At 48.8% G+C, this 10,070-nt stretch overlaps 1 protein-coding gene across 1 annotated transcript; it reads left to right on the top strand.

The window, feature by feature from the left end:
- Positions 1-234: 234 nt before the first annotated feature.
- Positions 235-6,419, top strand: SIGMAR1 (sigma non-opioid intracellular receptor 1; the record flags this gene model as incomplete). The annotated part of the gene is made up of 4 exons (XM_081881706.1): positions 235-415; positions 1,978-2,178; positions 3,367-3,459; positions 3,547-6,419. 4 exons carry the CDS (start codon positions 235-237, stop codon positions 3,768-3,770), a joined length of 699 nt encoding a protein of 232 aa, XP_081737832.1. The 3' UTR covers positions 3,771-6,419.
- Between the last annotated feature and the right edge of the window lie 3,651 nt (positions 6,420-10,070).

Raw genomic sequence — 10,070 nt, 5'->3', positions numbered from 1 at the left:
CTTCGAAGAGCGTCGCCCCGGGTGGCCATTGGCGGGGACGCTCGAGCGTCTTGTGCTGCCATTGGCCGGCGGGCGCAGCGCGGGGCGCGATTGGCCGGCCGTCCTGAGGCGGCGAGGCTTGCCATTGGCTCTGCCCGGGGTTGTCCGGCTGCCCGTGGCGCAGGCGCGGTAGCCCCGCTCCGCCTTTCTTCCTTCAGCTTTTCCTCGTCCGGGTTCCCGTGCTCCGTCTTCGGGATGCGGTGGCTGCCGGCGGCGCCGCGCTGGGCCGGGCGCTTGGCGCGGGGGGCGGTGGCCGTGACGGCGGCGGCGGCGCTGCTGGCGGGGGCGCTGCGCTGCTGGGTCGCCCTCTCGGCCTCGGCGCGCCGCTTCGAGTTCGACCCCGAGGAGATCGCGCGCCTGGCCAAGCACCACGCAGGCGCGTCACGGGGCGGGGGGGGGAGGGAGAAGGGGGGGAGGGAGGGAGGGGGAAGGGGGGCTGGGCGGGAGGGAGGGAGGGAGAAGGGGGGGCTGGGCGGGGGCGGAGGGGCTGAGAGATCCGCCAGGCAGAAATGGAGGAAACAGAAATAATAATAATAATAATAATAATAATAATAATAATAATAATAGGGGTCTTTCAGCTGCCCTTGCTTTTAATTCGGAAGGCGCCATGAGTTCCTGTCATAAAACAATCAAGTGGCATATAAATTTTATGAAATGAATAATAAATAAAATAACATAGTCTGGATTCATCCTATGACTAATTGTCTTTGCCACACCTGTATCTTCCATCAAGGAAAAATCAGGTGGCTAACCCACTCTACCTAATGATAGGGCCGCTCCTGCAACTACAGTGATGCCTCAGGTTACATACGCTTCAGGTTACAGACTCCGCTAACCCAGAAATAGTGCTTCAGGTTAAGAACTTTGCTTCAGGATGAGAACAGAAATCACATGACGGCGGCGCGGCAGCAGCAGGAGGCCCCATTAGCTAAAGTGGTGCTTCAGGTTAAGAACAGTTTCAGGTTAAGAACGGACCTCCAGAACGAACTAAGTACTTAACCCGAGGTACCACTGTATATGCTGTGAACTGCCCTGAGATATATAGAAATTTAAATAAATATGTGATGATAAGGATACACCTCACTTCTTGGTTGTTGAAAATACGGGGTGTGTGTGGTTTACCTTAAAAACAAACAAACCCTAACCAATGAAATTACCAATAAGGTAAAAAAAATCATTGGTGGTGTTTTGAGGCTTTCGAAAATTTCAAACAGCCATAGGTCAAAATTTGGAGTGACTTTCTAAACACTGGTGTCCAGCCCTGCTTCAACCCAGAGGCCGGGCAGCCGTCTGCCAGGGCTGCTTTAGTTGTGGCTCCTGCACTGCAGAGGGTGAGCCTTTGAGGTGCCCTTCCAACTGTACATTTCTTTGACTCCCGGTGGGCTTTCAAGGGGGAACAGCCGTTTGTTTTAACTCCAACTCATTTCTTTTTTAAAGGAAAGATGTGGCGTGGAAGGTTTTGGATGAACTGAAATGCATAAATGTTTTCAGATCTATGGAGGAGTAGGCATTACCTCAGGCAACACCTTACCTTCCATCTCTGTTCTTCCCTTTGAGAGGCTGCCCCAGAACACACAAAACATCTCAGCCTGCTTGATGTTAATGGAAAAATCAACAGGGAACAGCTGTCTGAAGCCCAGCTTGCTGGCCCTTGCTTGGCCACTGTCAGGGATTGTGTTTAGAGAGACAGGTCTTCCCAAGCGAAACAGTTTCGGGACTAAATAATTAGTTTTTAAGACTTGCTACTGATCTCTTACACGCTCAGACCATGTAAAGTCAAATGCTGATGGTGTGGAGGGGCTCTCGGCTTATTCTAAGAGGGAGTCATCTGATCTGTTCTACCCAACAAAGGATAGAAGCTTCATTTCCACTTCCACAAGAAAGGGAGGCTGTCCTCACTAGGACTCAGTGTTGCTCCCCCCCCCCCATTTCCTACAGGCCTGGACCACGAGTTGGCTTTTTCCAAGATCATTGTGGAACTGCGCAAGAAGCACCCAGGACACATCTTGCCAGATGAGGACTTGCAGTGGGTTTTTGTCAATGCCGGTGGCTGGATGGGTTCCATGTGCCTGCTCCATGCTTCCTTCTCTGAGTACGTTCTGCTCTTTGGCACGGCCGTCGACGCTGGGGGACACTCAGGTAAGCTAGATTGAACCACACAGGATGCTGATATAGACGGTCAGAGACAAAGGTTTCTCTCTTCGAGCATCAGGAGAATAGAATTGGCTCCAAAGTAGAGGCCGTTTTAAGTTCGACCTACAATTTCATTGGTGGCCTTGGTGCAGATTATGCAGTCCATTTGGATTTGGACACAAGGAACATTACTTCATATGCGTTTTCTGCATCCATATGCATTTTTAGCCAGAAGTAGATCCTCTTACAAATGGTAGAGCTTGCTCCCGAGTTAGTGCATAATTGAGCATTAGCCATAAAGGGTGGATGTCGGATTTCTCAGTGCACATCCTCTAGAATTGGGAGTGATATGTTTGCAGCTGGCTCACTGCTTAAACTGGCTGCCACATTTTGCACTAACTGCAGCTTTTGGATCATCTTCAAGGGTGGCCTCAAGTAGAGAGCTTTACATTTATTGAAACAGGAGGTTAGGTAAAGGGACCCCTGACCATTAGGTCCAGTCGTGACTGACTCTGGGGTTGCGGCGCTCATCTCGCTTTACTGGCCGAGGGAGCCGGCGTACAGCTTCCGGGTCATGTGGCCAGCAGGACTAAGCCGCTTCTGGAGAACCAGAGCAGCGCACGGAAATGCCGTTTACCTTCTCGCCGGAGCGGCACCTATTTATCTACTTGCACTTTGATGTGCTTTCGAACTGCTAGGTGGGCAGGAGCAGGGACCGAACAACGGGAGCTCACCCCTGGCGTGGGGATTCGAACCACCGACCTTCTGATCGGCAAGCCCTAGGCTCTGTGGTTTAACCCACAGAGCCACCCGCATCCACAGCGCCACCCGCATCGAAACAGGAGGTTACTAGCTGGCAAATCAACCAGAGCTGATAATAGGCACTCTGCCCCACTGACACCACTTGGTCTTCCGCTTCATCGAGACCTGATTGGCTATTCAATTCTTGAAGGCAGGAGCCACCTTTCCACACTTCTTCCTTTGATGTAACCCACCCTGCCACTGTTTTCTCCATCCCCCACTTCCTCACCAAAGGATAAGACCTCTACAGCTGGCGGAGGATGAGATTTTGGCATTGCTTTCTCCACCTCCCTCCAAACCAGCAGTTACAGTAAGAGTAATCAAATCTCGCCTACTGAGTTGCGTTGCCTCTTAGTCCTTAACTGCTACTGGATGCTGTTTCTTCCCTTGCAGGTCGATACTGGGCCGATATCTACGATACCATCATCTCAGGGACCTTTCGGCAGTGGAAAGAAGGAACAACCAAAAGCGAGATCTACTACCCAGGTGAGTTGCATGTTCCTTGTAAGGTGATGCTTCTGTGGGGAGAGGAGCAGGACCAGACTCTTTAAGTGTTGTTGCCTGTCTGTGCAGGAGATACCATCGTCCACCGGTCTGGAGAGGCCACATCAGTGCAGTGGAGTGCCGGCACATGGATGGTGGAGTACGGCCGCGGTTTCATCCCTTCGACGCTCCCCTTTGCCCTTGCTGACACAATCTTCAGCACTCAGGACTTCCTCACCCTCTTCTACACCGTGCGTGTTTACGTCAAGGGGCTGCTCCTGGAGCTCAATGCCTACTTCAGCGACTCGGGCTAGTGAGCGCTCGCTGCTCCTTGGCTCCAAGTCAGTCATCATCCTCCTTGAAATGGAAGGCTCTCCTCCCTCCCTGCCTCCCCTTGGCTGTGCTGTGTACTAGAGAGCAGTGGTGTAGCTCGTGCATTCAGAAAATACCCACACAATACTGGGAGCATCATACGTGTTTCAGCAGGCATAGAGAGGGATCTACCAGCAGTAAGAGGGAATCCTGTCTTTCTATCTTTCAATTCCTGAGTGCTTCCTTCATGTATTTCTGTAAGTCTGCTGTGCTCTGCAATGTGATTTAATGGGCGCTTTAATGGAAATCTTTAATGGAAATGTGGACAGCCAAGATTCAGGGTTTCTTTGGCCATGCATAGACGAGAGAGAGGCTGTTGCATTACATTCTGGGTGTGATTGAGCCACCTTAGGATGCAACCTACTGAGCTCGTGTCAGTGCATGACTTTTGCTTTGCTTTTCTTTTTCGGGGGAGGGGGTGCTTGAAACATATATATACATACCACCCTCTCTAGAAATGAATGGTGTTGGAGCAGCAGCAGTACAATGAGAGTCTCTGAGCTCCCCCAGTATATGTGCACTACTGTTTAACACAGACAAAAAAATACTTCCTGCTAAATTTTGATCCTCTCCTACCCACCTGTTCCTCTGTCGGTAGGTGTGGTTGGTTCTTTGGGGCCTGCTGTGTGGGGCACTTGGCTCTTGGTCTGTGTTTGTAACATGACTTTTCCTGTATGTCTTAATCCCCACGGGGCCAATGTCTGGGAGGGAGCTGCCTTCCACCCTTCCATCCTCAAAATGGGTTGCACGTTCTCAAGAGGACCTCATCCAGTTTTATCCTGTAATACTAATACGGAGAGCCGCTGTCCATCGCCTTAACTTAGAGCCTTACTCTGGTGGCCTCTTCAGCTATGCACGCATGTGTAGATATATAGATATATATATTTGTATACCTCTTAGTGTTGGTGTCTGTGGCAGGATGCCATATGGCCACTGTTCCCAGGGATGGTTTTTGATTCAACCCTGGGGTGAGAATCTCGGTTGGACCAGACACTGCTCTTACTTCTTTTTTTCTTCCACAGTTCTTAATTGGGCTTGAGCCCAAAAGTAGAAATTTTAGGCTCAAAATTCAACTGGGGTTGGGGGGGGGGCGGGGAGGTGTAGGGCCAAACCCAGGGATGATTTCATGGGGGTGGCAAAACTGGGTGAAAAGTTTGCTTGGGCTTCCTGTTGGGTGGCCATAGTGGTAGCATTTGCTATTCTCTCTTTTCCTTTCCACTGTTTCTTTAGCAAAGACAGAACTCTCCTTTACCAAATGTCAGTTGCAACCCCCACCCCACCCTGGTATAGTAAAGTTCCAGGATATTTGGATGGCTGGGAGGGGGAGAGAACTAGAAGCCCCAAGAGGAGGAGAGTTTTTAAGGACCCCTCTCATGTATTGTGCAAACTGCCTGCCTTTAAGTTGCCTGCAAATGGGACTATGAAATGTGGCGCGGTTGCCCTAGCCGTAGTTCCAAAGGTTTTGATAGATCATGTATCTCTGCCCTAGCCACTTCCTCTTAGCACCTAATAACCATGTTCTTCAGATAACTGACTCAGCAGAAGAAACCTTCCTTTCCCCTGCAAATGGAATCTTATTTGGTGGCAGGGCCACCCCAGAAAGTTACAGATTGCAGAAGCTGTGCTTGCCAGCCCTGAGACCTTGTTCCCACCTCTGTCTTTCCAAACCATAGTTTCTTCTTTCCAATCTTTTCACTTGAAACTCTGTTGTAACTGGGCAGGATGTTCGTCTTCCACCCCTCTCTATCATTTACCCCCAGTTCCTTCGATTTCTTCCTGGGGATTCCATATAGTTCCCACATGTGCAAATAGAGACTGTTCTTTTGACTTGGGTCATGTTTGCAGCAGTTTATGTTCAAGAGGGAAAGAGAGAGAGCTCAGCTGGAGTGCTGGTGTTCCCCACAGTTGCTGACAACCTTCCTGGGCTTTCTCCCCACCCATGACAACACAGCGCTTGCATGGGGAGGCTGCAGTGCAGACTGCATGGTCCAAGCCGGTCTTGCAATTTATTCCTTTTGGCTGTTTTGGTGGCAGGTGACAAGTGCAGCTAAAATGCCCGAAGCAGCTGCATAGGTGTGCCTTTAGAAAGGTCACCCCAGGTGCTCAAATATGTGTACTTGGTATGCTTTTGTCTAAAAACCCTGGAGCCAGGTGCTAGCTTACCTAATGGTCCCAGCTGATTAGCAAGCCTTAGAACCTGAAAGAGCAGCTAGTTCCCCTTCTTTAATCCACCCACCCCAATTTCCCCTGGGGCTGAACACTTCTTTCTTTGAATTAGGATGCAGTGATGGTTGCAGGCAGCCGACCTGTTTGCAGGCTTCCTCTGTCCCAGCTTCTGCTAGCTCCTGTCAGAGGAGTCCCACGGGCTAGCATTAGCAGCGGCTGAGAATCGGATGCATTTCCAGTACGGTATCCTTGTCACCATCAGCCAAACATGTAGCATGGGTCTGGTTACCGTCTCAGTTACTGCAACTGTGCCTCCGTGCACAGCCGATCTGGGTGTTTTGTTTGCCAACCAGTGTTTGAGAATAAATTGGTGTGTATGATTGTTATACTTTGACAAAAAGATAATATAATGAACCATGATTAAACTCGCCGTTGTGTGTCTGTTTTTGTTATTGATTGTTGAAAACAGTGGCAAAATGAATGTTTGCTTCATATTGGTCTTTGTAGGGCAACTGCGAGCTGGAAAGTGGATCTGCGTGACTTTCTCTCCAGATCCTCGGTAGATGTTCAGGCTCATTTGTCACACCTCATGCTGCAAGGGCCCCATGCATTTCCAAGGCATGCGTCTTTTCCACTGGAAGAAACAAAAAATGATGCCTTATTAGTTGGCTTAACATTGATTGGGGGGGGGGGGCTCATGCAGAATTAACACTTTCCCAGCAAGGATTAAAGATGAGAGAAAGAAATACGAGAGAGTGAAGGGTAAACTGCAGGATTATGGTGATCCCAGGAGTAGAGGAGTACTCCTTGGAATTTTGATTAATAAAAACTGTAAAACTTGTCCCTCAGCAGGAACTAGATTTGCCTGTCTCAAGACACTGAACTTACAGGTGCCATCGTTCAACAGCACAGGTGTCACTGAAAGGCCTTTAGGACACTTAAGTTTTGAAAGAGTCATCCTTTGAGTATATAATGGTTTGAGCATATAATGCCAATCCTCTGGGCCCAATTCAGAGTACTTGTTTTGACCTAGATTCAGGTAGGTAGCCGTGTTGGTCTGATGCAGTCGAAATAAATAAATACAGTGGTGCCCCGCAAGACGAATGCCTCGGAAGACGGAAAACTCGCTAGACGAAAGAGTTTTCCGTTTTGGAGGTGCTTCGCAAAACGAATTTCCTATGGGCTTCCTTCGCAAGACGAAAATGTCTTGAGAGTTCCTGCGGGGTTTTTTTCCTTTTCTCCCCCTTTTTCTAAGCTGCTTATCCGCTAAGCCGCTAATAGCGCTAATCCGCTAATCCGTCAATTGGCTTGCTTCACAAGACGAAAAAAACGCTAGACGAAGAGACTCGTGGAACGGATTCTTTTCGTCTTGCGAGGCACCACTGTAAATTGTCCAGTAGCACCTTAGAGACCAACTAAGTTTGTTCTGGGTATAAGCTTTCATGTGCATGCACACTTCTTCGGATACATATCTGAAGATGGTGCTACTGGACAATTTATTTCATTTTGGTTTTGACCTATAAAACTAAATTGCTCAGGACCACACTGTCTTAAGGACCACATCTCCCCATATGAACCAACTCAGACCCTGTGATCATCACCTGAGACCCTTCTTCATGTGCCTCCTCTGCACAGGAAGGGGCTTTTTCCGTGGTGGCTTCCCACTTGTGGAAGGCTGTCCCTAGGGAGGCTTGCTCGGTACCTTCATTGCATATCATTAGGTGCCAAGCAAGAACTTTCCTCTTCTCCCTGGCTTTTGACTAAAAAATCAACAGCCTTTTAAACTGGGTGCGGGAGTGATATTTATTTTAAGATATGTATCTTTGTGGTTTTATAATGTAAACCGCCCTGTGATCCTCAGATGAAAGATGGTATACAAATTTTACAAATCATGGAATTGTAGAGTTGGAAGGGACCACAGAGGCCATCTAATCCAACCCCCTGCAATGCATGAATCTTTTTGCCCAACATGGGGTCAAACCCATGACCCTGAGATAAGAATCTCCTGCTCTAACAACTGAGCTACCCCATAGGCCAAAACAACCCCTCATGGGGTTTTGTAATCAAAGTTCAATATTGATCCTTGCCCTACAGGGTCAAGAGCAAGCTGCTTGATTCTGTGCACTGTCTACCTAATTGCTGTTTTGCCCTCCTGCATCCAGTTGGCCTTTCTAGAGTGGAATACAGTGTCCTAAGTCGAGGAAATCCCTAGCTTGCAGAGTTACTAGATAACATCTTCCTGAACAGAGCCGATTGGATCATGAGGACACTACACACACACACACACACACAATTTGTTGCTGGACTTTCTACAGAGAATGTAACAGATTCATCTGATGCTCAGTAAATTTCTTATTTTGCCCTTTTCTGCTTTTAGTCATTTTTTAAAGAAAAGCACTGTATTAAAATGTTTAGTAACCAGTGACCAAGGTTCTTCTTACCTTGTTTCCTGCAGTCGAGCGACACCAGAACATCCGCCATGTAAATCTAGCCTCTCGACCACTTCTGCCTCCTAATGCAACAAACCTTTCTTCCCTTTGAAGGCTCATGCTGCAGAATACCTCCCTGTTTCTCACAGCCCCGCATTCTGCCTCTTGGCTGTCAACAGGCTTGTAGTGTTCTCTCTTTTCCCCATTCCCTAAATGGAGGCATGAGAAGGCTGGTGCCTATCTCAAAAGGAAAACCCCATTTCTTTTTATTATTTGGAGTTTACAGGAGAAACGAGATAGCTGTTGCCGGGGCTTTATTCACTGGGTGCTTTTCCAGTTGTGAAACTACTGTACAACTAATCCAGAAAGCGGCAGCGTGACTGGGGGCAGCCGCTGAGACCACATAACACCGGTCTTGAAAGACCTACATTGGCTCCCAGTACGTTTCCGAGCACAATTGAAAGTGTTGGTGCTGACTTTTAAAGCCCTAAACGGCCTCGGTCCAGTATACCTGAAGGAGCGTCTCCACCCCCCATCGTTCTACCCGGACACAGGTCCAGCAACAAGGGCCTTCTGGTGGTTCCCTCACTGCGAGAAGCCAAGTTACAGGGAACCAGGCAGAGGGCCTTCTCGGTAGTGGCACCCACCCTGTGGAATGCCCTCCCACCAGATGTCAAAGAGATAAACAACTACCTGACATTTAGAAGACATCTGAAGGCAGCCCTGTTCAGGGAAGTTTTTAATGTGTGACATTTTAGTGTATTTTTGGTCTTTGTCGGAAGCCGCCCAGAGTGAGTGGCTGGGGAAACCCTGCCAGATGGGCAGGGTATACGGTAAATTATAAACTTTAAATTATTATTATTATTATTATTATTATTATTATTATTATTATTATTATTATTATTATAGGAGTGGGTCTGCCTGAACCCCAGCTCACCCATGAAACTGTTCTATGCAGAAACCTCTCTAGGGGACAATACAGCATGGACTTTCAACTGAGAGTTCCCTTGACTTTTTCCCCTGCACCAAAAGAAGCAATGCATCCAATATGTGCTTCGTCTACTCCCTATGCCTCATGAGACGTGGTCTGCAACCACCACTAGGAGACAGTGGTAAGGAGGGTCACTTCAGGGAGGGTGACAACCCACCCACTGGAAGCGGTTCTGTGGGTCACTTCTGCCTCCTTGCCACCTGCTGTTGGCAAAAGAGCATTTGAATTTAGATCGCCCTTTGCCAACTTGGTCTCCGGTGGACTGCATGTTTACCAGCCCCCAGCTTGCTGAGTGGGCCTTGTGGGACTTCTAGTCTAAAAGATGGCTGGTTTAGATGGTGTTGCTTCAATATCCAATCACTGGACCTGCCGCCAACCTTACCCAGAGCGAACTTGCATGCCTTGCTGTATGTGGCTCCCTACTGTTGTTGTTGTTGTTGTTTTTCGGTTGTGTCCGCCTCTTTGTGACCCCCTGGACCAGAGCACGCCAGGCACTCCTGTCTCCCGCTGCCTCCCGCAGTTTGGTCAAACTCATGCTGGTAGCTTCGAGAACACTGTCCCACCATCTCGTCCTCTGTGGTCCCCTTCTCCTTGTGCCCTCCATCTTTCCCAACATCAGGGTCTTTTCCAGGGAGTCTTCTCTTCTCATGAGGTGG

Source organism: Podarcis erhardii (assembly GCF_964252035.2).
Source record: "Podarcis erhardii genome assembly, chromosome: 11".
Lineage (NCBI taxonomy): Eukaryota > Metazoa > Chordata > Lepidosauria > Squamata > Lacertidae > Podarcis > Podarcis erhardii.
The sequence above is the reverse complement of the archived record's forward strand: the minus strand, read 5'-3'. Positions and strand labels throughout refer to the sequence as shown.